The sequence below is a fragment of the Meleagris gallopavo genome, chromosome 3 (assembly GCF_905368555.1).
Source record: "Meleagris gallopavo chromosome 3, MGAL_WU_HG_1.1, whole genome shotgun sequence".
Taxonomy (NCBI): Eukaryota; Metazoa; Chordata; class Aves; order Galliformes; family Phasianidae; genus Meleagris; species Meleagris gallopavo.
The window spans coordinates 44,426,137-44,453,681 of record NC_139406.1 but is presented as its reverse complement, the minus strand read 5'-3'; the positions used below and the strand labels follow the sequence as shown (position 1 = coordinate 44,453,681).

Below are 27,545 nucleotides of genomic sequence, written 5' to 3'. Positions count from 1 at the left end.
AAATGCCACCTTGTCCAACTCCCCCACAGTATGAAGGAAGGGGACGGACTCAGGACAAGGAAAAATGGTTTCAAGCTAAAAGAGAGAAAGTTTAGATTGGATATAAGGAAGAAGTTTTTTACAATAAGGGTGGTGAGGCATTGGAACAAGTTGCCCAGAAAGGTGGTGGATGCCCCATCCCTAGGGACACTCAAGGTCAGGCCGGAGCACCTGACCTAGCTGTAGGCGTCTCTATTCTCTGCACGGGAGTTGGACTAGGTGACTTTTAAAGGTCCCTTTCAACCGAAATGATTCTGTGATTCTACGAGCTCTGCCACCTAAACACTCGGCGAAGCCGAAACTCCCTCAAAAACAGCGGGCCGGAAGCACGGCTCGGCGACGTACGTCAGTCCCTCCTGGCCCCCAGCCCAGGCCGTCCCGCTGGGCGGGGCACCGGCACTGCCCGCCCCCGGCAATGCGGCGCGGGGCCGCGGCTCCGGTGCTGTAGAGGGCGCTGTGCGGCGAGGCCCGGGCCGGGCGCGCCGCTCGTGGCGGCGGCGCTGGTTAGCTGAGTTCCCGTTCCCGTCGCCGTTCCCATCGGGCCGGGCCGGGTGGCGGCCGCGCCTCGTCCTCGCGGTCCCCTCCTCCCGTTGCCTCGCGGCGGTGGGCGCCGGCGGCGGGCAGGGCGGCGACGCGGGGCGCGGCGGAGGCGGGCGGGGAGCGCGGCGCCGGCGCGGCGCCGCATGCGGCGCTGATGGAGCCGGGCTCGGGGCTGGCGCAGCGCAGGGCGGGGGGCGGCGGGCTGGAGCTCGGGGCGGGCTCGGCGGGGGGGTCGCCGGCTCTGTCCGGGGGGCAGGCCCGCCGCAGGAAGCAGCCGCCGCGGCCCGCCGACTTCAAGCTGCAGGTGATCATCATCGGCTCGCGAGGGGTGGGCAAGACCAGCCTGATGGAGCGCTTCACCGACGACACTTTCTGCGAGGCCTGCAAGTCCACCGTGGGTAAGGCAGCCCTCCGACCGCGCCGGCAGCGTTGTCCTTGCCGGGCTCTCGCGGTGTAAACGCGGCCCGGCCGGGTCCCCCCTTCCCGTGTGCCGTGCACTGGAGAGCTGTAATTTCTCCTGCCCTGCTCGGCGGGTACCCGGGGTCCCCAGGCCTGTCCGTGAGGCGGGTGGTAGAGCGTGGAGTTGTGAGGACAGCCCTTGTGCGCAACTTCCCAGCGCGCCGCGGGATGGGGGCGGAGGGCATAGTTTGACCCGGGTCTGGCAGGGGGGGTTTGGTGTCCTCTTTCGTTCTTACGTGTTTCGACAGTGAAACGGCCATAAACTTGAGCATAGGAAGTTCTGCACCAACATGCGAAGGAACTTCTTCACAGTGAGGGTGGCAGAGCGCTGAAACAGGCTGCCCAGAGAGGTTGTGGAGTCTCCTTCTCCGGAGATATTCAAGACCCACCTGGACGCCTGCCTGTGCAGCCTGCTGCAGGGAGTCTGCTTTGCTGGGGGGTTGGACTCGATGATCTCTAGAGGTCCCTTCTAACCCCTGCAATTCTGTGATTCTGTGATATTTTTAAAAGTGTTAGGGGTGGCTGGTAAAACAGGTCATTGTGCTAAAGCCTGAGGTGGTACAGAAGTGTTCCAGGAGCTGAGGAGTTTTGCAGTGTGCACTGAACATCACTGATGGGACTTCCAAGTGCTGCTCCAGACCCCAGCCCGGCTAACACCGAATCCCTGCTGCCTGGAAACCCTCCTCAGTGTTAGATGTGAGGAAGCTGATGTTTCCTTCCATGAAGAGCACCTCTTGAGCGTGTTTTGCTCCTCGTTTGACAAACTGGGAAGCAGCTCCCCAGCTTTGTTCAGCAGCATCTTGTTCATGGGTTAGTCAGCGGTGCTTTGAGGTGGCTTAATGCCTGCTGTGCTTTGATGTGTGGATGCAAGAGGGGAGAAAAACAAGCTGGTTGGTCTGCGTTATTACCTGTTCTGAATGCTGCAGCAAAGCAGGTTGTTAAGTCTGTGTCATTGTAAAATGAGCGTGTGTAGCTAAGTTGTAGCTTGAAATGTGAAGAAACCTGTAGCATCTGACGGAAAAGAGTGGTGTTGCCTTTTGGAAACTAAGATGCTGTTCTTCAAGCCCACCCTTCTGTGACAGAACATTAGAGTTACTCTCGTTTGTTTTAGTTTGTGTTTTGTGAGTTTTTATACCTTTTTTTTTTTTCCAGGTCCTCTAAAAATCCCGCTCTGATAGTGCTGTGGGTTTTCCTCTCAGCATCCTGTTAGTGCTGATATTTTTAAGTTGGTAACTTAACTTCTTTTTGACTTCCAAAAAGTCAGAAACACAGTCCTGAAGTGATATGTTATTGTAGTGAAGAAATGCTGATGGCTTTTGTAAATGGACCAATTTGATTAAACATACAGTAAGCTAGCGAAGTAGAATTGGCAGTGAAATGTCTCTTTACAAATTTCTCTGTGACTGTGTTGCTTTGAACTCGTGCATCTTTGGGATGACCTACATTTAGCATTCCTTTCAGGCTGGGCTGCTGCTCTCCTTTAGCTAGGGTTGGTTTCCTGATGTGAATCTTGAGAAGTAAGAGGAGGTGCCCTAGACCCCAGTCCAGACTTCCAGTCTGGTGCCTTGTAAGCACACTGATTTCCTAGATAACCAAGGCAGTGACTGAAGCGGAAAGCTTCCTTATTTCATAAAAGACAGGAAATAAATGGTGGTATGCTGCTAGACAGAGGATTACGTAATGTTTGATGTATGAAGTGTGCCAACATAAAGCAGCATAGGAAAAATCAGCTTATGCCAAAATACATGTAGAAACTTGATAGTAATGGCATTCTTTCAAGGTCTTCTGACTAAAGTTGATAGCTGTTGAGATTCCCCCAGATCCTTCAGCTGCTTCTCGCTGTTGCGACTGAAAGCTTGCTATTTACCTCTGCTATTTACATGTTATGTAAAAGGAAAATAATCCACAAACAGAAATGATCAGGGGTCAAAGTTTGCACTATTCAAATAATGCACTCTTCCCACATAACTGCTTTCTGAAGTGATTTTTTTTGAGTTATAAGTGAAGAATGTTTTGAAACATGATTTGAAACATTGTGACTAATGCAATTTCAGAGGAAGCAATGCAAACCAAATATACCTTGAAATTAAATTTGAAAAGATGGTATAAGAATATAAGAACACATTTAATTATCTTATCTTGATACTGGCGGCCTCTACCTTCTTTTTATAGTAGACCTGTGAAAGTGTAGGCCAAACAGAACAATATATGGCATTTTAACCTCTGTATGGAAATGCACAGGCTGCTCAGAGGTCTTCTCTGACAGTGGAAGAATTGCAAATGTCCAAAACTTTGCATGCCCAAAGCTTATTGGGAGAGCCTGGCTGACTTCTGTCCCCAGCTGCTGTTTAGGTTATTAGTGGGATGTCACTGAGTGTTTCTACATAAACAGAGAGATGTGGATTCAATTAAGAGATATTCAGCATTGTAATGTTAATTTACAAAGACTACACTGCCAGATTTTATTACAGAATTTAACAAGCACACCAACGTGTCTTCTGTCTCATCTCAAAACGCTGAAGTTCTTTGAAAGCGTTCAAAAATAGCTTGGCAGATTTCAGCACATTATTCATAACTGCACACGATGTGCTGTTGATCTAAAATTCTTTTGATGTATTTATTTTGGGCATTAAGTTGCACAGAATATTGTGTCTCCTTAATCTGCTGTTTATATCGCACTGAGAATACTCAGTGCACTCAAATATTTACTGACTTTTGCACACTGATGTCACATGAGAAATAGATTTTGCTGTTCACGGTTTTATGTGCTAGGTTTGGATGTTTGTTCTTACTATTGGGTTATAACTTATTTTTATTACTGGTTTGGACATGGACATTTTCTTTAGAAATGTTCTCCCTGTAGCTCCCTGACATAAAATTACTCATTTACACCAGTATTAAATCCAAGGTAGTTAAGGTAACTCCTTTTCCATGATGGTAGAGTTCTTATGTGAGGATAATGTTGGCATCATTAATTAATTTTGTCAACAAATGTTTATATACATTTTATTTTAAAATAAAAGTTGTTTTCTGATTGCGATGCTGTACCTGGCCTCCATGCACCTGTATTTTTCATGGAAGAGAAGGATTAAAACTGTTGCTAGGGTGTTTTTCAGACTCTTAACAATGCAAAACAAGCATGTCAAATGAATGAGAGTGATCTTTCCAAAAGCAGTGCACAAATATTCATTGCTGTGGTTGCAAGAAGGCTTTAAAGTGGTCAGGAAAGAAGGAGTCCTTGGCTGTTCTTCTTCCTCCTGTCTTATCATCCCAAAAGTAGTTCTTATTCCAAAAGAAATAAATCTGCACATCCAGATCTCCATAGTGATGTTATTATTGTTATTAACATTTAGAAATTATAATAAAGAGTCCTCTTTATTTTTCAAAGGCCTCTGTACTCTCCAGCTGCTGTATCCCAGTCTGTTCATTGCCAGTCCTTCTGCTGTTTCTGTGACAGATCTACCAAACTCGTGCACTCGGCATTGTTTCCTAGCCAGTGAAGCGTTATGCTTCCCTCCTGCTTTTCATCTCAGGACCTGAGGTTCCTGCTCACCCCGCACTGACTCACTGCTCAGACAGCCGCCTCTCCTGCTCCTCCACCTCAAGCTGAGCTCTTCCACTCATCTTTCATGTGCTGGTCTATGTAAGGTTTCTGAGGCCCAGTGTCATCCATCCTGCAGCTCTTTTTCCATCATGAAGGCATCCCAGGAAAGAGGACTTACCTACCATAATGCAAGAGCTGAGGTGACTTTGCAGGCTCGTGGCCAGCTTTTAGCAGCTGTTCTTGGGACACTACTCCACCATTTGAAGCAAATGCCAAAGCCTCCTTCAAGCCTGGTTTGCAAGGAAAATCATAGGTGGAGCTTCTCAGATGAATTTCTAATGGGAAGTGTTGTGGATCAGGATGGGAATGCTGTGATCCCTTTTGGACTAATTGTAGCCTGTGGGCAAGCAAATGTGCTGTGGGGAAAGATCTCTTTGGCTTCACAAATGCTCTTTGGCGTTGATTCCCTTTGCTTTAATATACTGTGAAATGGAATGTTGGCCTGTGTTGGGAGCTCACTAGATTTACAGAGCTCTATAGCTTTTTCTTCCAAGTAGTCCATTTCCTGTTAATTCTTTCTAGAATATGCATGCAAAGTGCTTAACTTCCAACAAATAGGCAGTAGTAATAGTGAAAACTTCGGGTTTAACTTCAACAGACCAACTTTAAATAAGGCAAGTTCTGTTTTTAATATGTATATGTGATATATAGATATATACATATATGTATGTATTTATGTTCCGGTTTCCTGTCACAATTCAACCTCTTTCTTCATTGTCTTTGGACTAACAACATAAATGTTAGGTTTCATTCCCATAAGTTTTTCCTACAATACTAATTATATTCATGTTACACTCTTTCTGACAAATGTAACTCATTTCAGTTTTTCTGTGAAGGTTCTGTGAAGGTTCTTTTTGCCTTCCATAAGATGGCACTAAGAACTTATTTGTGATGGAGAAGAGGAAAGGGTAGAAGTAAATATCTTTGGCTTTTCCATGTCATAATAAAGTAGCAATCATCCTTCTGTTGGCTTTATACTCAAAATCAGCTCTGTACTCAGACTGAGAAATCTTTGCTGCACAAAAAAAAAAAGAGGAAGGAAGGAAGTTCTGGCCAACAGTACTAGGTATTTATGTGAGAAATAGCCCTCGTCTTCATTTGTTCAAGATATTAATACATACTTATTTTTATTTATTGGCTTTTTGACTACTGTAGATTAGCATAAATAAAGCTTAACAAATATTTTGTTGATGCTGTGCTGCAGTAGTCTGATGAAGTACTAACAGTGTAGAGCAGGAGGCTGAGCTTTGCCTAGAAAGCAGTTTGACCTTACACAAAACCTTGAGATAACTGGGGAGCATGTAGGAACTTGCGTTGTTTGTTGTCAGTTCTGAAACCATGAGCTCAGGCAACACAGCTTTGAGCAGAAGCCTGTGCTCTTTGGAGACTGCTTTTTACCGTTAGTACTGTTGTCACTTGTAATTGACACTGGAGACCACAACTGAAAGAACCTATCAATAGCTGTTTGCTCGGTATTTGTCAACTAAGCATATTGTACAGCTTTGGTGTAGTCAGCAAGTATTTTCCATGCATAATTATTTGAGCCCTCATAAGTAACAAATCTGTGTTTTAATATAGGAAAATGTAGTGGGGCGATGCTGCATATGGTCAGGGTTTGGGAACAGGGCTTTGGGGAGGGCTCTTTGTGTTTTTACTTTTATTTTTTGAATTGCCAAGAGCTTGTGAAGATGCTTAAGTTTGAATTTGACTTTGTTTTCCTCATTTATAAACCAACTGCTAGCCTAGAGTGAGGGAAATATTCAGGTTCTATCATGACAGTAGAGCTATCCGAATATCTTAGAGTGTGTTGTCAGTGCACGTATGAGAATATATGCAAGTACACCAGCAGACAGCACGAAGAGCCCACTTGAATGGTGTCAGATGTGGAGTTTCATTTGTAAGGAGAGTGGAATGCAGCTGTCAAACTCAGTCTGGGCCGTGAACAGCTGAGAGTGTCAGAAGCAAAAAATAAAAATAGGGGGCATATGATTCTCAGTTGTGGACTTTAATATTTCTTTCTGAAAGTTGTGCACTTAAATAGACATTCATTTGATGACAGGTACCCTTTGCAGAATGCTTGTGTTTTTAGCTGACCTGTAAAATAGAAGAGAATCCATAGAGTGCCCCTCACTGCAAAAACTTTAAATCTCTATGAAGCTTGTTCACCAGGCTGCCCTTGAACAAGAGAGAGGATTAATATTCTCACTTGTTAAGACTGCAACTATATAGCAACACTTCTACCATTTATTTCTTCTAATATCTAAGGAATGAAAAACTTGGTACTCAAATCAAAATGCCGTGTTCAGTCTCATTTTGAAATAGGTTCTGCCTTTTTAATAGTAGGGTGCTGTTATTAATTTTCTTTGACATTCAGTTTTCCTTTCAGGTCAGGTCATTGTAGACCACTAGCCCACTGTGTTTGTCAGTTCAGTAGGGAGTTTTGCAAATGCCTTGTCTTCAAGAAGGCCCAGAATATCTTATTCATTCCATCCTGCCTTTCACCTCATTCTGTTTATCAAAAATTTGGTCCATGCTTTGAAGTTAGCTCTGTAAATAGATTAAAAGTTTCTCTCTGAAGCTCTCTGAAAGATTTCTCGCAGATGGTAAAATTATAAAGAAATAACTTCCTCCATTTTAATTGTTTGGAAATGCTGAACATCTTAGACTTTCTTAAGTGTGCATCAGGCATTCAAAGATCATTGTTGCCTTTCTAAAAATCTGTGTAATTGCACCTTTAAAGTTTAGCCACTGCACATACGTAACCAGTTCTTTTTTTCTGATGTTGGTGTGTCTGTTTTGCTTTGGTCTGTAGCACAGTTGCCAGCAGAGTTACGTGTGTGCTTTTATTTTAGGCGAGCGGTCTCAAGTTTCTGCATGTTAATTGTTCTAGAATTACACTTCAGAGCCATATGAGCAACGTGCTTTACCTGCCCCCAACGTAATCCCCAAACTGGCTCATGGGCGACTTACACGTAATGCTTCCAAATCTCTTTTTAATCTTTACATGTATAATGTGAGGTTTGAAAGAGGTATTTCCGCTTTGTTGGTTCTTAAAATTACCTATGTGTCTTGAAACTTCAATTAAAAACTGCTTTATTTTTTCCCTCAAATAACTTTAGTAACCTTATTCTACCTCCACGCCCATGTACTGTACTCTTCTTTGTATATTTTTTCCCCAAAGATGGTAGAAGTTGATAGCAAAGCCAGCGTGCATCTTTTCCTTGACTTCAGCAGTACTATATGACTGTCGTTTCTATTAATTACTGTATTGCAATCAATATTTAGTTACAGATGAGGACTCTCTTATAGCAGGTGCTGTGCAAGCTGGTAGCAGAGCTGGATCTTACCTCTAGAAACACAGTCATCAACTGTAGCGGAAGGAAGAAAACTTCTCTGTAATGCTGTCAGATGTCCAAAGTAAACAAACAGTCCCAGCCTTTGAATTTTAAGTCCATTCTAATGATCAATTAGTATGCAAACTCTGAATTTTTAAACTGATTGTGTCTCTTCAAATACAGTCTGATTATTTTTCTCTGATTGCATTGCTTTGCTGGGAATAGCTAATAGGCCTCTGAAAATTCAATCTATTGGAATTGATTTTAGCTGTAGGGGTTCTATGTGCTCTATTTGCATCTGTTTTCCCAGCTCCTGCCTGAACTTTGTAATCTTGGCCTCTTAAGGTCACTCCTTATGAACAAAACAGCTTCCACTTCCTTTTTCTGCCATTTAGGGGAGGAAAAAAATTGAAAGCAGTGATGCTGAATGCAGAGTAAGAAGTTTCTTTTTTATTTCTAGACAAATTGTTTTACAGAAAGAAACCAGACACAGTTGTATGTGTTTCAGTGTATGCTTTAGTAGATTTCTTCCTGCAAACAGGAATGAGAAGTAATCTATATATTATAACCTGTTTTGGGCTACGCTTCATTTGTACTGGATTTGTTTTCAGTCTGGAGCAGCCTCCAGTTCAGTGCAGTGACAAGATACGTCGCTCACACTGACTTGCCCTTATCTAGAACTTCATTAGTGCACTTCTATTTTGAGTGCCTGTTCCCTTTCTTTTAGGGCTGTTTGTTTTGGAAAGGAGCGCAGACAGTTTGCTTAGCCGTTTGTTGCATAGACTCCTTCAAAATAAAGGAAACAAACCTCTCTAATTGCCTTCTAGTCCAATAGCCCTTTATTTTTCCTGGAAAACCATTGTTTCAGTTGAGTACATGTTGAAGTAGGTGCTCTTGTTTGCATGAAGTGTATTTTTAATCTAAAGCTCTTGTGCTTTCACAACAAAAGCAGTGTGCTTTATAGAATTTTTCAAAGTACTGAATTAATAATATTATCTTCAGCGTGCCATATAATTGCTGCTATACGTAATGCCTCATCATCTCTCCAGCTAGGGGTGGGGGAACAGGAATACCTGCAGTTTGGTGGTAGAGCAAGCTGAATCAGGGTATTTCAAAATGCTTTGTGGATACCAAATCATAAACTCAAAGTTGAGTTTGGGATCTGTGTTTTTGTGCTTTTTTTTTTTTTTTATTAACTCTTAAAGACGTATGGGATATGTGTTAGGATTCCTGAGAATGGCTGTGCCAGAGAAAAAACAATTGTGGCAGAATCTGACATCCAAAATGAGCAGTTTTAATTCAGGCAGAGAAGACTGCTATGAATGTAGTCATAGTGGAAGAACTGAATGCATAGCTTGCCAGTGGTGTGTGTGTAAGATTGCCATGGAGGGAGGGAAGGTGGTGGCCAGCCTTCTGGTTCCCCTCCTGTTGCTGTGTCCTGGCAAAGGACATACACTTGAGAGTACCATAAACATGTACCTGCTGGCTCTGCTGTGCGCATTTGATGACTTGCTGTCAATAAAATCGTCAGTAGTTGTTTAAATGCAAACTATTTAGTGTGAAAATTAGCCTTGGTTTGCCATTGGAGAGAGCCTTTTACAATCCTTTATTTTTATAAGATGTGTTGTTCAGATTTAATGCAGTTGTCAACAGCAATTATTGATTCCTCAGTTTTATTGAACTATGAATGAATTAAGCCACGTACTGGATGCTGTTTGTGTAATTAAGGACAGAAGGGGCCTGGGTGGCTTGTTTGTGTTAACTGTTGTTGACATCCTTACAGGGACTGTCTGCCATCACTGGGCTATGTGCTGTGGGCTGTGCTGGTAGGGTGTTACACCAGGCCTGTCTGTCACTGATTGTGTTCAGGCACAGCACTGTACAGCACACAGCTTCGAGACTGCAGCAGCCTCTGGCAGGACTGAACACAAATGGAACAAATGTTAAACTCGGAGTTTGAATGGGAGACTCCAGCAGTTGGTCCAAATCAAGTGTTCTGCAACTGTAGCTATAAGAACACATAAGACTGCTCTTTATGCTCACTTTACATGAATGGATAGATCCAGTTGTCTACCTCTTGTCATGTGTGACTAACAAGTATTTGTTATCTGCGACAGTAGGAGGCATTTGCTTCCCAATTGGCTTCCTCAGACTTGTTAATAGGCTTTCCTCATGTTTTTACTACCTGGAGGAATTACATGGATGGCAAAACTTGGTTCCTTGACTTTAGTCAGGCTATTTATTTCATTGAACTTTTTCTTAAGATGATGTTTGAAATTAAAATGGAAAAGAAATGTTTGTCTACTAATTTGTATGTAAAATCAAAGTATAACCTTTGACTGGTCAGTGGTGATACGCAGTAATGAAATCTGACAGGCTTTGGAATTTGTTTCTTCGTTTGCAAGAGAACAGTTGCCAGTATTTTTCCTCCAGTGTTGGCAGACATTAAACTTTTGGAATGGTGTTGTTGCTTGCAGAGCATTACTAATTATAAAAATTGGTTGAGCCACCTTTTAGCTCTGGCAAGCTATCTGCTTGAAGTGTTAGGTGATTCAAACTGTTTTATAGAACAATCCATCTCTCCAAAACTTACTGTTTTGCATAGTTTTGTGCAAAGTATAACAGCAAATAAATGTTTCAGGCTGTGACTTTAAGATGATTAACAGAACAATTTGCCTTTGGAATGGGAAGGTTGGATATTAGGAAAAAATTCCTCTCAGAAGGAGTGGTGGGCAGTGGCACAGGCTGCTCAGAGAGGTGGGGGGGTCACCGACCCTGGAGGTGTTGAAGAACCATATGGATGTGGCGCTGAGTGGTTTGTGGGTATGGTGGAGATGGCTTATGGCTGGACTGGATGGTCTTAGTGATCTTTTCCAACCTTAATGATTCTGTGATTCCGAGAATAATAGGGACGTAATATTTATTCTGAAACAATCTTTTAAATCTGTAGGCATTTTTCCACTTGATTTCATTAACATATGGTCTGCCTCGTGTTCACAAGAATTCCTGAGCTGAAAATTTCCTGTATTATAGCAATTGGATTTTCTCTGTAGTGCATTATTTTTGCTTAAAACAAAACACACCTACCTTTTTGTTCCTCGGTTTTCTGAGATGACAGTATGTAAATCCCTTCCTTAAAAACTAAAAGGTTTTGCTAATGGACTTAGTGAAATTTGCATGAAATTCCCATGGCGGTTTGCAATGCGCAGCTTTTGGTCAGAGTTGATATAGACTTGTTTCTGTGTGACAGCAGGACAACTTCTTTAGCAGAAGCTGCATTCTCTCTGACTTCATACTCAGGTCAAGCTCCTCCACAAGCGCAGTGGTTAACCAAAGCCAGCATGCCGTCTGTGCCAGCACCATACATAATGTATTCTATTAATATTTCAGTGAGAGGAACAAGGTAGATTTTCTTATTTTTTTTTTAAATCTGAGTTCTCAGATGAATAATAAATCATACAGCATGTTGTATTCATGCAGTAGGACTGGGAACTTGAGGTGGTGGGGCAATTATGTTGAAACAGAGAAAGGCAGAGATTTTGAAACTATTTATATTGATATTGATGATCTCCTTTGTGAGTAAAGTTGCTATTGTGTTGTAGACAAGTTGTGACCATTAGGATAACTGTATTGTATACTTCAAATGCAATTATTTGGAGAAAAGGCATTTAGCAGTAGATACGGATGGTGTTTTAAAGCAACTATTAAAACATTAATAATGTAGTAATGACAAGAACTGTTATTTCCCACATTTTGGATAGTAGAACAATAGCATGTCCATTTCACTTTCTTTGACTTTTACACTAACAACAGAGATACTAGTTTTTCAAAAGTGCTAAAGGTATTTCTTAAAACTACAATTAATAAATGTTCTGAAACTTTAATAATTCTTATACTTTTTCTCAATTTGCGTATGAATATTTTAAAATTGCTGTTACAATTATAGACTGCAATGTATATTGCTTTGATTGCTGTATTGTCCGTGAACCCTACTGAGGTGTGACTGGGACCTGGAGAAGGAGGATTGTTGTGCTGCTAACCAACACTTTTATCACTATGCAGTGCACAATTGTGACCTGTTGGTTTGAAGGCATTTTTGTCGAGGGGAGTAAAGGTCAATGATCCTTCCATATATTTAGACTATTTTTCCAGTGTGAGATGTACTTTTGTTTCCATGAGACTTTGGTGCAGATGATCCAAGGGGCAAATTCAGGTCCTTCTATAGAAATTACAGTCTGATATAGATTCTAACAATATTGGCAAGGTTTTTATCAAGGACAGACATTAGGGAAATGTTTAGTTGTTGTGAGAGGAAATGTAAATCTTCTCTTTGTGTTCACTTTTGTACCTATCCTTGGTATTCACTTGCATGTGAAAAGGCAAAAGTCTTTCCAACACAGCATGCTTCTGCACTTCTGTGTGGGTGTAAGTGTGCCAGTCTGAATGATGTTCTCCTGTCTTTTTATTTCCCTGCTTTTTGATTTGGTTCTGTCGGAAGGGATGCTGTTCAGAAGGAAGAAGTGAAGCAAAACGATTTATGCAAACATTAACCTGCTCATTTTAGTGTACAATTTATGAGTACTGTGATATCCTAGGACACTTGTACCCTGAAATATTTTTATGTTTGAGGTGGTATTCTTTTGTGTCTAGATACTGTTTGACCATACTGTGTCTCTGTGTTGATTGGTGGCATTATTTTCATGGACTTGAAGTCTTTCTGTATAACAAGGTCTTCGTGGGTCTTTGCTGTTTAGATTACATTCAAATTCTGGTTGGAATTTGGAGATGATGGTTGAAAGTACCATACAGGTATAAAAGGAATTTTTAAAGTTGTTCAAAATTGAAGCAATTTGCTCATGAACTTTTGCCAGAATGAAGAATGACGGTGCTGACAAACTGCATAAACCAACTACAATTCCAGCACTTCCACTCTGGCACCTTACAAACACTGAGCATCTGGCTTGGGTGTAGTTGTGTACTGTTCCACTTCACAGACTGGTGTGGAGGGACAGGGTTTGCTTCACGCCTCCGAGGCAGCTGTGCCATTTGAAAGTAGAGCAGGCTTATCCTTGACAGTCAATGTGAATAAGGGAGAAACAACCAACCATGCCTGTTGTTTTACTGTTGTGTTGGGTTCACCTGCTGCTGGAACTGCTGCACAAAGTGGAAAGTTTATGTTGTGATGCTACCAAATCAGATAGCTCGCAGACTATATAGCTGTAGTCAAATCCATGTGATGATCTTGCCTATTGCAAAACTGTTAAAAGTTGATTTAAAAAAAAAAAAAAACAACCTATCCAAAAATGATAGTAATAATTTACACCCTCATTACTTTTGCTTCTTATTTCTACTTTTCTGTTTACTGTATTTTATTTATAGGTGTTGATTTTAAAATCAAAACAGTAGAGCTAAGAGGAAAGAAAATTAGATTACAAATCTGGTAAGTAAAACAAATGTGCAACCAGCAGTATGTTTTAATTTTTATGTTATAGCATGAATCGATATGCTTGTCTAATACTATTAACTGTTATAAGCTGGTTTAGCTCTTAGCCTTTTGTTTCTCTCCTACATTCCCACTTGACTTAGCAAAACCAAATAGCTCTTAGGTTTTTGTGAGGATAAAGGAGGAGAAAGATGGTTAGAAGTAGTGCATGAGTGTAATTACTGAAATATTAATGCATCACAGAGATCTCAAGGACTTTTTTCTAGAAGTGTGAAATCATCTACACAAGAAATAGGAGTTCAACAAACAAAAGTAACCATGTTAAATAGACAGTTAGATTTTTATATTTTGGACTGTTCTAAACTGACTTGCTACAAAAGCAATTATAAGGCAGCCATAAAGTATTTCCTAAACTTTTTTCTAAAACTTGATATAGACTGTGCTGTTTCTTTGATACTGTGGTAAATAATTTAAAAGTGAAGTGCATTCAAGACTAAGCAAGTTATACCCCCTATAACAGCACTAAGACAGAAAATGATCTCATACAACCGAGACAGTGTACATTAACTAGAAATAATGTTCTGTTGCAGAAAGCTTGATGTCTAAGCTAAGCTTTTCTGTTCTAGAGTAGGATACATGTTTCCTCATAACGATTCCCCATGCTAATGATAGAATTTAAATTGTTTAGGACTTGTTGAGCTTATGTGCTCCTTTGTTTTGCAGAGTCGTCTAATACATAAGCATTGTTTTGAGAGAATAAACCAGCTATGTTAATATACATTAAACTCACGTACTACTATGTAGAAGCTTAGCTTTGGTTGATTAACAGTGCTTGATGCATAATTGGCATTGTAGTTAAGCTGATATAGCTGCTAACAATCTCTAGAGGGGTGGAAGAGCTCTGAACTCTGAGACACTTTTGGGATATTCTGGTGGTTTCTCATTCTTAACTACATGGGTGCAGTGAATTCAGCTTACTAACTCCTCTTGGCAGGTCACCATCAACTGTTTGTCACACCATGTGTCTGTCTTGCTTCCCTCTGAGTTAACTGCTACATCATCTTTGGTATCATCAGTCACCTAACACTTGAATGTTACTGGCATGTCTTCATCCATCATGTGTCCCTGCTTGGAAACCTATGACCACAAGGCTGGCAGTTGAGCCAGCAGTTGCTAGCCAGGGTCTGCTGAAGCTGACAGAGGTAACAGAAGTTTTTTGATAAGGAGATACTACCATATGCCTAACTTAAAATTTTGCTATGAAATATGCTGAGCTTGACAATTAACTTTTTTCATGTTGAATAAATACTTTATAAGAGATGTTTAGCTGAAAAGAGATGCTTAAACCATTATTTTCCACATATTGAGAATATGCTAGTAGCACATAGGAAACTTTTTAAACTAAAAATTGATAGGTTGCTTAAAAAAAAAAAGTGACCAATAGTCCTGTGCAAAGACCTGCTGTAACAGTGAATAAAACACATTATAGAGAAGAAGATATGTTAAAATCCAGCAGTACAATATCCAGCTCCCAAGTGTCACTCTCTCTTCAAGAACTGCTGTTAAAATGCTGTTCTTATGGATTACATGGAAAACTGTTGTGGCATGTTTGTAAAGTTTTTGAAAAGCAATCAAATAAGCATCACTTTCACTCATTTATTTTGACGCGTTGTTGTATGTGTTGTTGGGCCTATTTATTCTTTTTGCACCTTCAGTTGTTAGATGAAAACAGGAAAGCAATTTACAAAGTCAACCACTTAAAGTTTTAAAATGCCAACTTAAGTCGTGTGGTTGATCCTGCCTCTACCTGTGTAGAGTTGTTGAGGCAAGATTGTCTCATGCTTCCTGGTGGTTTTATAAAGATCACAGTAATTACTACAAAACCCTGTATTTTGATCAAATGAGCAACTAAAGGAACAAATCATTTCTAAAATGTGTTTGATTCCTGAAAATGGCTAAGGTTGCATTTTGAAGCATCCGAGCTTGTTTATTTTTTCAGTCATTGATAATTCTACTTCAGAAATCAAACAAGAATGGTTGTTCATTTGTTTTTGTTCTTTTCAATACCAGATTGGGTTTTCAGTGGTGACTTGACTTCTCTCTTTGCTGACTGCTGTGCCAGCAATGTTTTCCAGAGACCTCTGCCAATTCTATTTATGAAAAGAGAAAAAAAGCAGAGAACTCTACTGAATGTATCAATCAGTGATGTTTCCTTTTGAAAGTATCTCTCACCTGGTTGCTGTTATTAGAGAAGCATACAGATCAGACTCTCTCCATATAGCTTTTACAGTGAGATATTGTATACTTGAGGATCAAAGAGGCTTCCGTTGTTAGGATAGCACTGCTACTTTCAACCTATTTCCTTGACTTTTAGTCATGAAACAGCCTCCTGCTCCTTGGAAGATGACATAGTAGAGCAGCACTGAGGATGCTCAGTAGTGTTCATTTTCTCTGCCCCCTCCCAGCGCAGTAGCAGTGACCCTTGGGCTGGCAGAAGTAGTAGATACAATAGGTCAGCTTCTGAGTTGCAGATCTTGGCTGAAACAAGCTCATATATTCTGTAGTGTCTGTTGCATTTATGCAGTGGATGAAGTAACTGAGCAGCTAGCCTGATGATCAGAGTGTATCTGAGCATCTCTGCTTTAGTGCTGTCTCAGAGCCAGACCAAATGATAGGAATCCCACTTTCTTGCTTTGGAGCATAAGCGTATCTGGAGGACAGTGGGATCTGACTGTGCCCTGTCACCTGAGTAATCTGAGTGTTTAGCTGAAGTAAAAAGCACCCAGGTCAGGCTTCCAGTCTGCATGTTCCCCAGCTGCTGGAGGCAATGGTGCCCTGCTGCTGTGCCCTGCTTGGGCTGCCCAAAGAGGCCGCTGACACCTGGCAAGAAATCTGGGATTTGCTTCTGAAAGTTGTTTGAACTGCTTTCTCTTTAAAAGTTGTGATGCTGCCAGCTCAAGGTTTTCTATGGGCAGTAGTGCTGGAAATTGAGACAGGGAGTCCTGAAATGTAACAGAATGTAGTTCTGAAATGTTAGAATCTCTGACATAAATTAGTTCATGTAATAAAAATTGCAGATAACTTCGATTTTTTTGTTTTGTTTTAAGGGGAAGGAAAGCTCAGCTTCACAAGTAGAATTAACCCCAAAATGACTTAATTTTTTTTTTAAATGTCTCCAAGTACCATAAAAGCACAAAGCAAGTGCAAATGTTCAATTGTTAAATTTTTTATTTCTGTTTAAAAATACATTTCCTCCCTATTGCCACTTCACTCTACCATTCATAAAAAATGAATTTAACTTCAGAGCCAGTGACAGTTTTGAGCCTATATGTGTATTATACAATCTGAGAATACAGCAAGTCAACACTTGAAAAAAGGCTTTGTCATGGTGGTGGTGTTTTTTAATTGCATTTGTTTGTTGTAATGTTTGTCTGTATTTTCGGAGTGATGTCTAGTTTCTGTTAATGAGGCAGGAAATTGCAGGTTGTAGTTGATGAAAGAGTCATAGGCTGAATATTTATAATTACCATTTGGAAATAGCAGTGCTTTTTTCATTAAAGCAAGTTCTTGGAAAAATCAGTAAAAGAAAACTTATTTTAGTATTTAAAAAAGAAGTCATCTGTTGTATTTTCTCAGTGATGCAAAATCATTGATGAAGTAGTAATTAATTGTTTGGACTTCTGGAATGTGAATGAAATTGAACTGCCTTATAGTTTTATGTTGATTCTTGCAAGAGAAATAAGGAACTAGCTGCATTAGCATTGTTCATGAAATCCATGAAATTGCATACTGTTAGTGCAGTTAAATAATGCTCCTCTCACAGCTTTCCATTGGTCCTTCCAAAAACTGTCTTTACTCAAGTGTTCCCACTGTGGGAGAGTAATACGTTGACAATAGTGTAACAAACTTAATTTCTCCAGTACAGCACATGAAAAGAAGACATTTTATGATGGATATGCTTTTAACATTAGCTCTACTTCAGGCTTGTTATTTTTTTTCCTTCAATGCTGGAAGAATTTGCCACGCATTTTTATAAAAACAGCCCATAGTTCTCGTACAAGATAAGTTTCCCTATGTAAGATCAACTTGATACTCAGTGGCAGCTTATTTAGCTAGTTTGAGGTTGCTGATTATTGCTTATTTTCCAATAATTTTCCAATTTTCTCCTTACTACTTGAAGGATAATACATTGTTATTGTAATATAAAAGACCACGAATTCAGCTTATTTTCTTCCAGTTTTTGAAGGAAACGGGTATTATCAGATCATGCTTACAATCAGAAACCTGTTGTCTGGTTTCATTTAAATTTCCTGCAGCAGGGGATGCACTGGTTACACAAAGTGTGTGGATTATCAAAGCAAGGCAGAGAAAGTCAGCCATAATTCACCGTGATTAGAGTGACTGGCAGGTGACAATTGGTGGCCATCTGTTCATTGAACATATAATGGGGTTTTCGAACCAACCACAGCATGCGGTGTGTCTCGTTTAGCCAGCAAGGCAGACTACACACAAATGATCTACACAAAGAGGAGTGCAGGACCTGAGGGTATTTTAAGAACCTGAAGTTGTTGTGAGGTGAGGAGAGGTTGATAATACCAGATAGACTGGGTGATAATGCACTCAGCAGGCTTGGGGAAATGCGGGGCTGGAGGAAACTGTAGTGACTGAGTGTAATGGTGATTCCAATGCTTACACATAAGCATACCTCATGTGTTAGTTGATCTCTTCTGAGAGAGTAGCTTGATGTTAGTGTGTTTATTTCCCCTATGTATTTTCCTAACGTATGAACTGAGTGATCTGGTGCTTCAGAAGGGGCCCCTTTGTCATGGAATTGCTAAAAGCCCATAACATCGACCTATAGGCACAGTTAGCTCTGAAATGGCTCCTCTGTTTCTTTGCTCCGATACGGGCACAGAGAAGAGAGGGTAGACTGACCAGCAAAAAAGGCAGTGGTGTTCATCAGTCAGACCACAACTCAAATTGATGCATCCTTCCATATATGGGGTATGCCCTGCCAACTGCCATCTGGTTGTGTCTGTGCAGTGATAGAACTAAAGGGATCCCATCCCTAATGCACTTGGTCAGTAGGCTGGATTAGCAGCAGATGGCAGAGGCCGCTCTACGCGGTTATAATTTTGAGAAGCCTGTTCTAAGTACTGAAGCAATGCTATCCATATGTGGAAAATCAACGGTTCATACTAGAACTTTTAAATTTTTCATGGAATGAATTTCCAGAGGATCTGACAAAACCAAACCATCACCAAAAAAAAATGAGGGAAGAGAAAATGAATTACTTCTTTTAAGTGATACTTAAATATCTGACTTCAGCTGCCAGAACTTGTATTGCTTTAATAAAAAACATTTCATTCAGATAAGAAAGCGACCAATTAACAATCTAAAACTGTCTGAAATACTTCTAGAGCTTGGTCTCATTGAAACAGTCTACCTGTTTCACCTTCAGTAGGGTCCCAAGGGTTTGTGTAAATTCAGTTCAGAAGTTTTGAGTAGAGAATAGGATATGAATAAAAATAAAAATGTGTGCTGTAGGAATTTGTTTTCTTCTGCCTCCCTACCCCAAGTTCCATATCATGCTGCTGCTGGCTTAGTGAAGTGTTAGTCAGTATTTTTACACGGGTTATGAAGCAGAGATTTCACATCTTTTTCTAGCAGACAGTGTTTACTTTGTGAAATCACCTACCAAAAATTTGTTGTTATCAAGTATGTTTGTGGCTATTTCAGGAGAAAGTTAAGTACTTCACTTTAAAGCTTGCTTAGTTGAGATCCTTAAAGATTCTGTGTAGAGCACGATAGGTTTGTTGTAGTTTATTCTGCTACTTGTGCATAAACCTTAAAAAGAATTCCTCAGGACAATCAATGTGGCATTTTGTGAACATAACATTTTTTTTTATTATTTTTAGTAACGAGTGTTTCAGTTCTCCATTGTTAATCTCATTCCCAAATTCATTCTTATCCTTTTGTCTAAAATGTGACTGTTGAATAGAATTACTTTTGAGTTTTAGGGTCCCTATGTATGGGCACACATTTTCTCCCATGTACTTTGAATTTTATTTAGTCTTTTGACTTATCTTTTTGTTACTTCGAAGCACCATATAACTTACTATTTGCTTTTGATACCAGTCACATTTTAAGACTGAGGGTGTACACCAGCTGTTGTATTAGTATAACTGCCAAAAATCTTCCGTGACAAGACTCAGTAAAAAATAACTTTGTCTTATCTGCTTTGGAATATCAACTATAGCTAGTACAGGCAAACAGTTGACATTGCTTGAAAGTAATCTCCAGTGTAAATGCGCTGTGATAGAAATGCCTCCAACGTTGAAAGTGAGGATAGGAATGCTATTTGACCACCTCAGATTAGTAGATGTAAGTGTGGAAGGCAATAATCTACTTTCAAAAGCTGTTCTATATAGGGGTTCTTTACTTACTTTAGAAATCACTTCTTTAGAAGTGAATTCTGCCAGTTGCCTCTGCATTAGTCTTAAAAACCATAGTTGAATTACTGTGGTTGATCCAAAAAGACTCTGAAAGATCAAATCATAATAATCAGTGTATTGCTCATTTTATTGTTGGTTGTCCAGCTGTTTTAGTTTGCTAAGCATGTATCCATTTCTTTTTCTTTTTTTCTTTTTTTCTTTTTTTTCAGGGCTATTTAAAAAAGAAACAACCATACACCACAAAACCAGCTTAATCTGCTGGTACATTTCCATTGAACAGCTTCATTTTCAGCCACATGTAGACCTATTTGGTGGCCTTTCTTGGTGAAGTTAGTATGGGCTAAATAGTTCTGATATGAAAACTTTTTGTAATTGAAAGAAATGCTCCATTTTTTTTCCTGACATACACACATATATTCAATTTTCAATGTAGAGTATCTAATAAGTGTGGGAGGCTGTCTTTATTAAGATAGAAACAAAGTTATTGTATACTTTGCAAATCCATGAAACGTTTGTGCCAATGTTTGCTGCTGCTTCTTAGGGACACAGCAGGTCAGGAGAGATTCAACAGCATTACCTCAGCTTATTACAGAAGTGCCAAGGGAATTATTTTGGTGTATGATATAACCAAGAAGGAAACATTTGATGATTTACCAAAATGGATGAAAATGATTGATAAGGTAGGCTCTCTTTTGTTTTTGTTTTTGTTTTTTTGTGGGTTTTTTTTTTGCTTTGTTCTGTTTTTTTTTTTTGAAGAATTAGTTCTTTCTCAAAAGGACTAGTAATGTATGCTTTCAACAGCATAATCACAAGATTATTAAACTAAAGACTGCTGGTTTGCGTAGGATTCTTTTAGCAGAAATTTAACATTTACATGTTCTGTTGCAAAATAATTGTGCGTTCCTGCTTCCTTTGGCTGAAGTAGTTAGAAGTGCCAGTGGAAATCTGTAACATTATGCATTTGCCTATGCACTGGGGAAAGAAGAAGTTTTTGTCTGTGAAATACTTGTTCGCTCCTAGGTGAACTGGAACAACTGGTTCTTAATAATGTTTTTAAAATGATATTTAAAAATTTAAGTTGAAAAGTTTTAAAATAATGTTTGGGAAGAACATTAATGTATTAAACTGTGTAGATATGTTTCATTATTCAGTAAAGGAATTTCCCTTTTTGTTTTTAATATTGTATGAAGCCTCACATTTTGTTGGTTTAGTTTATTAAAATATTTTACTTGCAGTATGCTTCAGAAGATGCAGAGCTTCTATTAGTTGGAAATAAACTGGACTGTGAAGTTGATCGAGAGATTACTCGACAGCAGGGAGAAAAGGTAAGAACAGGTATAAGTAAATCCTGAGTTACAGCTGGAAGCAAAACTGCTGTGACATTGCTGTTGAGAGTCCATGGCTATTCTTAGTCATACTGTTGGACCTCAGGAGCATACTGAGAATGGGGATGTTTTGTTAAAATTCATTGTTTGCTTGCTTCTGTTTATACAAAGTGCATTACATGCTTTCTTCCTGGAGTCGTATGCCTTTGCTTTAAAAAAGGAATAAACTACTAGTGTGATTGTTGGCCCCAGTACACAGTAGTATAGTGAATACCTCTTTTTGGCATGTAAACTATGAAAAGAGATGTAGTAAAAACTTGAGTCATAAATAGAGATATGTCCATTTAGGATGTGTTTGTGATTCTTCTTCCAGATATTGGCCTTTAAGTACTACCTTAGGATTGGCAAGAGTCCTGCTTGATTCCTTAGCTCAACTTTGCTTCCATGGTTGTTGGTTTTTCTTGTTTTTCTTCATCGCAAAAGTAGTAAGGAAAATGAAAGGAGAATGTTTTGCCATGGGACTTACAGCACCCTCTTGATCAGGACAAATACAAATATTTTTCTTCTGAAAAGTTCTTACTCCTTGGCAATCTGAGTAATCCTTGTCAACTGAGGATATTAATTTTTCAAACTTAAGTCTAGAAGAGTGCTGCACACTTCTCCATTAAACCAAATCTAAGTGAAAATTAGCTGTATCTGACAACGTTTGCTGTACCTTAGAGATTCAGGGTAATTAATTGCATAAGAGATCAGTCACAGATTTCAGGAAAGCTTATTAAAGGTTTAATGAGGAATGTATAGTTGTTGTTTTTGTAGTTATTTTACTTTTTCTTCCATCAGTTTGCACAGCAAATAACTGGGATGCGGTTCTGTGAAGCAAGTGCCAAGGACAATTTTAATGTGGATGAAATATTTCTAAAGCTTGTTGATGACATTCTGAAAAAGGTAAAATATTGAGGTGATAGTTTCTGCCCACATAAGTGGTTCATGCTTAAATATGGAATCTCTGATTATATTTATCGGGAGGACGTAGAGGGTAAGTGCACGCTGTCAGGTGAAGTTAATATGTAGGGGGCATGATGTAGTTTGCAGTCTTTACTGCCTGCATCAGTGAATTGCTGTCGAGCTTGGTAGACATCTGCTTCTATTTGCTATGATTCCTATTTCTTAGAACTTCATATCGGCAGCTGACTGTACACTTGCCTGCTTTTGTTTGCAGGCAGTTCTTTCGTATTTTGTCATTTTTTGAAAGTGAGGCTTATTTTGACAGTGTCTCCCAACTTCATTGGAAAATACATTGTTAGCACAACTTGCTTGAATGTAGATCAGTAACTAATAAGATTTGAAAATCCTTAAGTGTGGAGGCTTTGGCTGATAGTGACCTCTTGAAACTATCTCATTGTGCTGAGATCTGTGTAGATGATTGTTTACAGGTGATGTTTTCTTTTCTTTAAGATGCCACTGGATGTTATAAGAAATGAGTTGTCCAACAGTATCCTGTCCCTGCAACCAGAGCCAGAAATCCCACCAGAACTGCCTCCTCCAAGGCCACATGTCCGTTGCTGTTGACTTGTTACTCCATACAGAGTGGAAAAATAGGAGTGGGAGGATAAAGAAAGTATCTGTACTACTCTGCACTACAATCATTTGGCAGTTTCTTGTTGCACTTTGTTATTCGAGTCAGAGCTACACACTAACTTGTAAATATGCAAATATGCAATCCTTTGTAGGATTCAACTATATAACATTTAATTATTGCCCTTGACCCTCACAATGATGTTTCATTCATTGCCCCAGTGTTATTATAAATACTGTACAGTTGGTTGAGATTTACCACACTTCCAGTCGAGGAAAAAGGAGAAGTTAAATCTATACCTATTCTTGACATAAATGTTGTAATAGTTCTTGTTATTATAAACAGGCAGGCAGAAGCTCTTCTGGTATGAAGATAAGTATATGGTGCTTTGCTGACTATTTTAAAGACAATTTTTTTTTTTTTAAACAGAGGACTTTATGTACAAAGCTTCCATAATCAGCATTATGTTTCATTTTAATGTAGTAAAAACATTTTTGGCTGTAGCATCCTCTACTGACTGGATTTGTTGAAAAGCTGAGTTTAATTTTTGGCAGCCTTATTTATTTTGTTTAATGCTGAATCCATCCTTTATGTACTAAAACATCACATCTGGTGCAAATTTGATTGCGCTGAAATTGCATCTATTTTCTGCATAAGCATAAACTTAATCGCAAGAATCAATAAGTTTCAATAAAAGAATGGAGATTATATTCAAAACTCTATAAGAAGGTATAAAAAGCAATGCTGCTGTCCTAGACAAATTCTTTTAAAAAAAACAAAAGATTTTCCTGTATTAAGGAATATATATGTGTATTTGTCTGGACATCTATAGGGTTGGGGGGATGGGAAATTAAGGTAAAAAAGGTTTTTTTTTTTTTTTTCCTAATAGTAGAAATTATTCCCATCAAGCAAATACTGTGTTAGATTTTTGTCTGATAATGAATTTGTGAATTATATCTTTGGTATATCTTTTATTAAAATGCACTGTTTAGTTTAGCTGTGGTAAATCGGTAGTTACATATTTGAATAACTTGGTGTGTCCTGAATGTTTGTGGTATTGAAAAGCATTGTGGTCTTTCTAAACTAATGAAGTGCAAATAAAATTTTGTATTTATGAATGACAGTGGAACTGCACCTGTTATTAGAATGGCAAGTATATCAAATCATGGGTAAAAGGTAAAATCTACAGTATGGAACAACTACTTTTGTATTAATTTCCTTATTATTTAACTTTCTGTTTGACAGTTCCTCTAGACCTTGTTAGAAGAGCAGCAAACATTAATTGCTCACCTTGATGCTTGCTGTCTTGGGATGACCTAGCCCAGCTGATACCTCCAAACAGCATGTGACTACTTGTCGTGTTACCTTAGCAGGTGGTCGCAAAGCTATTAATGACACTGGCAACACAAATATTAACCAGTCTTTTTCACACTACAGCTTTTCTACTTCTCATTCTCTGGTGCTGGAACCCATTTTGTCACTTTTGCCACTCTAGCTGAAACACTGACACTTAACAGTAAGTTGTACCACTGATTAAGCAGTTTCTCTTTGTGGAAGGAAAAAAGACGCAAAGAACTGCAGACGTTTTAAAAAGATATTTTTTAATCCCTTATTTCAGTAAGCAAGCTCTGACATTCTGAATACAATACCATGCCGGTCTTAGCACACTTTGATTTCAATTTACAGATTAAGGAAGCATGGTTGATATTTGTGCTTATGTCTTCTGCCACCTTGTGCCTAAACAGTTTGCTTTTTTAGGTAGTAAACTTACGGTTTACTATCATATTGATAAGATAAAATCAATTTCTAAAGCACTTGTAGGATTTCTGGTGATACTGCGGGCAATAGCACGGAAGGAAGAATTATGGAAAAGTGAGTTTTAACTTGACAACAATTCTATTTTAGCTGATTTGTTTTTATATGTACCTAGAATCTTGTGATTTTTTTTTTCTGCAGTTTTTGAATTTAATAAAAATTAAGAAATCTGACTTAGATAAACTTTCTTCTTGTAATTATGTTCTGTTTGTATATAGGTAGATCGGAATTTCATTCTCCTGTACAAAAAAAGAAAAATTATTGCATTTGAGAGCCATATTTATTTAGGAATGCTTGAATGTATTTGTTTATTCATTGGAAATCATAAAAAGTTCAGTAAACCTTAGTTTCAGATCCATTTTATTGTAACTCTAAGAGAGTTTTGGCTCCTACTTTGATCTCTGCAACTTTTTGTGAGTCAGTGTTCATTTATATCTTAACAAGGATTTGCACTGTGGCATGGAAGGATGGGTGGGAAAGAAAACAATTCTTACTGTCCTGTTTCCTCATATGGAGTTTCAGCTGTCAAGCCAACCCTTGTTGATCTTTAATGATGGACTACTAGAATGACCTGCACAACCATTGGGAGACCATAAAGGGGGAGAAAAAAGGGAAGCTGAGAACTAGGTACAGTTCTAGATCTGTTTTTCTAACTCATGGTAGCAGATCGTTCTTCACAAGCTGTGGTTTGGAATAATCCATTCCCTTCTCCGGGGTGTTTGTGTGCATTATTTCTTTCTAATAGCAAGCCCAGCACACTTTACCACTTCTATCATTGACTGGTCAGATGCTGCTAGGTCTTCTAGTCCCTGGTAGTTTTTTCATACTACAGAATATACACAGCAGTGTCTGTTGATAAGCAAGCATGGCAAGCAGAAACAAACAAACAAAAAAAAATGTGGCAGAAAAAGAATTTTAACATCTGTTCCAAAGTAGTGATGGTTTCTTGACTTTCATGAAACAGTGATAAGTGGATCCTGGACATATAATGGTGGTGTTTTGAAACCTATTGTGGTGTGGTTAGGATTTAATCCAGTAAGTTGCTAAAGTAGCACAATGTTAGTAGTATTTCCACTCAGTATTGTATCTTCTACCAAAACGTAAGTTCATCTCTATCAAGAAACTGATGCAGTATTTGATTATTTCTGTAAAGTTTTTAGATCTGCCTATAATGGGCACTCAAACAGCGTGCTGAGTTAACAGGTCACTTTATATACTTTATATTCTGTATAGAGTAATAGAGGCAGTGTGGGAAGGCTGGAAGTTCCTCTTTTGTGTAATGGTGAGTCACGACACAGAAGGAACTGGAAGTTACTGGCTTAGCAGCATGTTGCATCCCTCGTTCACCAGACCTGGCCCTGCAGAATGGAGATACACATTGATGTCAATATTTACTACCTGTAAGGAAGGAGGAGGAGGGTTGGTAGGGTAGGAGGCAGCAGAATAATAGAATGAAAGCAAAAGTCAAGGTATGGTGATTTGTTAAGGCAAACTTAAGACTGTGTTTGTGACCGTGCAGAAACTTCCACATTTTCTCAATTGTGTCAAAAGGGGCAAGAATTTCTGGCACCAAAGGCTTTGGCCTTAATTACTTTGCCATTTTATCCTTGTTAGTAAAAGTGATGTTGTTAGCTGATTGTTACTTTAAGTGCTACATTTAAGTAAGATTGGGAATTAAGTAGGCCCAAGTGTATGAAGAATTTCTAGTGAATCCAGAAGTTAATCGTTATCCCGTGGACCAGTGTTATCAGTTACGAAGGCAGTATCCTAACAGGTACAGTCGTCTTGAATAATAGCACTAAATATTTCGAAGAGCCAAGTTCATATTAGGCTGACATGAGCAGTTCTTGGTACTGTCAGTTTTTACAGAGTAGCTTTGATGCTTTTTGTAAGAGCAGGCGCACTGATGGAAGTTGTCCATTAGAGGTCACTGAAGCTCTACCAGTGAAGAAGTCTGAGTCCTGTCCTGCTGGGTTGGCCACTGCTGCTTGCTTTCTCCTGCTGAGCAAACGCCCCATGCCCAAACTTCTCTTTCAAAAGCAGCCGCTTGAAGTATAAAGTAGTGGTGAGCAGCCGTGGGCACTGAAAATACGGCCAAAGAATTGTACTGGTGTGTTGTGTTGATAGCAGGAAATAATTATCTGAATGATAAAAAAGAATATTTTCTTTGTTTACAAAATTGTATATGCTTAGGTGTCATCTCTGACAGCAAGACTACTTCTGCCTAACTTCTAGTGAGCTGTGTGATAAGTGTAGTTTGTTTAGTTGCACTTCCAGAGGACCCAATTCTGTAACTTCTTTAAAAACCAAGTACCTGATTGGATCTTTGTTTCCTAACAAATGTATCAAAATGTGCCTCCTCCCCAGAAGGTGATTTATTACTTGTGTTTCTACTAAGACTGATTAATTATTTATTTTATTCTTAGCTCTGCCTCTAATACCTGTTCTTTATGCCATTACTCGATAGGTGTTCTTGGGTGAAATGATTTTCTCTTCTGACTCCAGCCACATGACTATTTCTGGTTAAGGGTGTTTGTTATTCCTTAAAATTACAGAGGGAAAATTTTGGCTTTCAGGTATTTCAGAGATACAGTTATTACTTAAGGATGCTGTTCTATCATAGCAGATCACAGGGTCAGTATCAATACAACTGAAACAAAGCTGTATGTCAGTCTGTGCAAGTGCCAGCCCTAGCAGAAGTCAGCTTCCTGTGGATCCTAGCAGATAGTTAGGAAGCATTTAGTTCTTATTTTATTTATAATCTTAAGTTTGCATTTACTGAAGATTGCGGTCTCTTATGTGGAATACTGTTTGGTATTGGGTATGATTTTTAATGAGGGAATTAAGCTTTTATTTTAGACTAAAATGTTAATGTTTTCCTCTAACTCAGAGTTCTTTATTACATTTTCTAAGTGCTGCATTTATGAGTTATAAAGTCTGAGTGTGTCTCAACG

At 39.2% G+C, this 27,545-nt stretch overlaps 1 protein-coding gene across 1 annotated transcript; it reads left to right on the top strand.

The window, feature by feature from the left end:
* The first annotated feature begins 547 nt into the window (after positions 1-547).
* Positions 548-23,894, top strand: RAB12 (RAB12, member RAS oncogene family). Its single transcript, XM_019614328.2, has 6 exons — positions 548-977; positions 13,357-13,417; positions 20,417-20,555; positions 21,111-21,200; positions 22,041-22,145; positions 22,656-23,894. The coding sequence occupies exons 1-6, from the start codon at positions 734-736 to the stop codon at positions 22,767-22,769; spliced, it is 753 nt and encodes a 250-aa protein (XP_019469873.2). The 5' UTR covers positions 548-733; the 3' UTR covers positions 22,770-23,894.
* The last annotated feature ends 3,651 nt before the right edge of the window (positions 23,895-27,545 follow it).

Excerpts from the sequence above, each read along its gene's own strand:
- RAB12 (XM_019614328.2), top strand. The coding sequence starts at position 734 with ATGGAGCCGGGCTCGGGGCTGGCGCAGCGCAGGGCGGGGGGCGGCGGG. Across the intron at positions 13,418-20,416 it reads AAAATTAGATTACAAATCTG|GGACACAGCAGGTCAGGAGA; the intron begins GTAAGTAAAACA and ends GCTGCTTCTTAG. Across the intron at positions 21,201-22,040 it reads CTCGACAGCAGGGAGAAAAG|TTTGCACAGCAAATAACTGG; the intron begins GTAAGAACAGGT and ends TTCTTCCATCAG.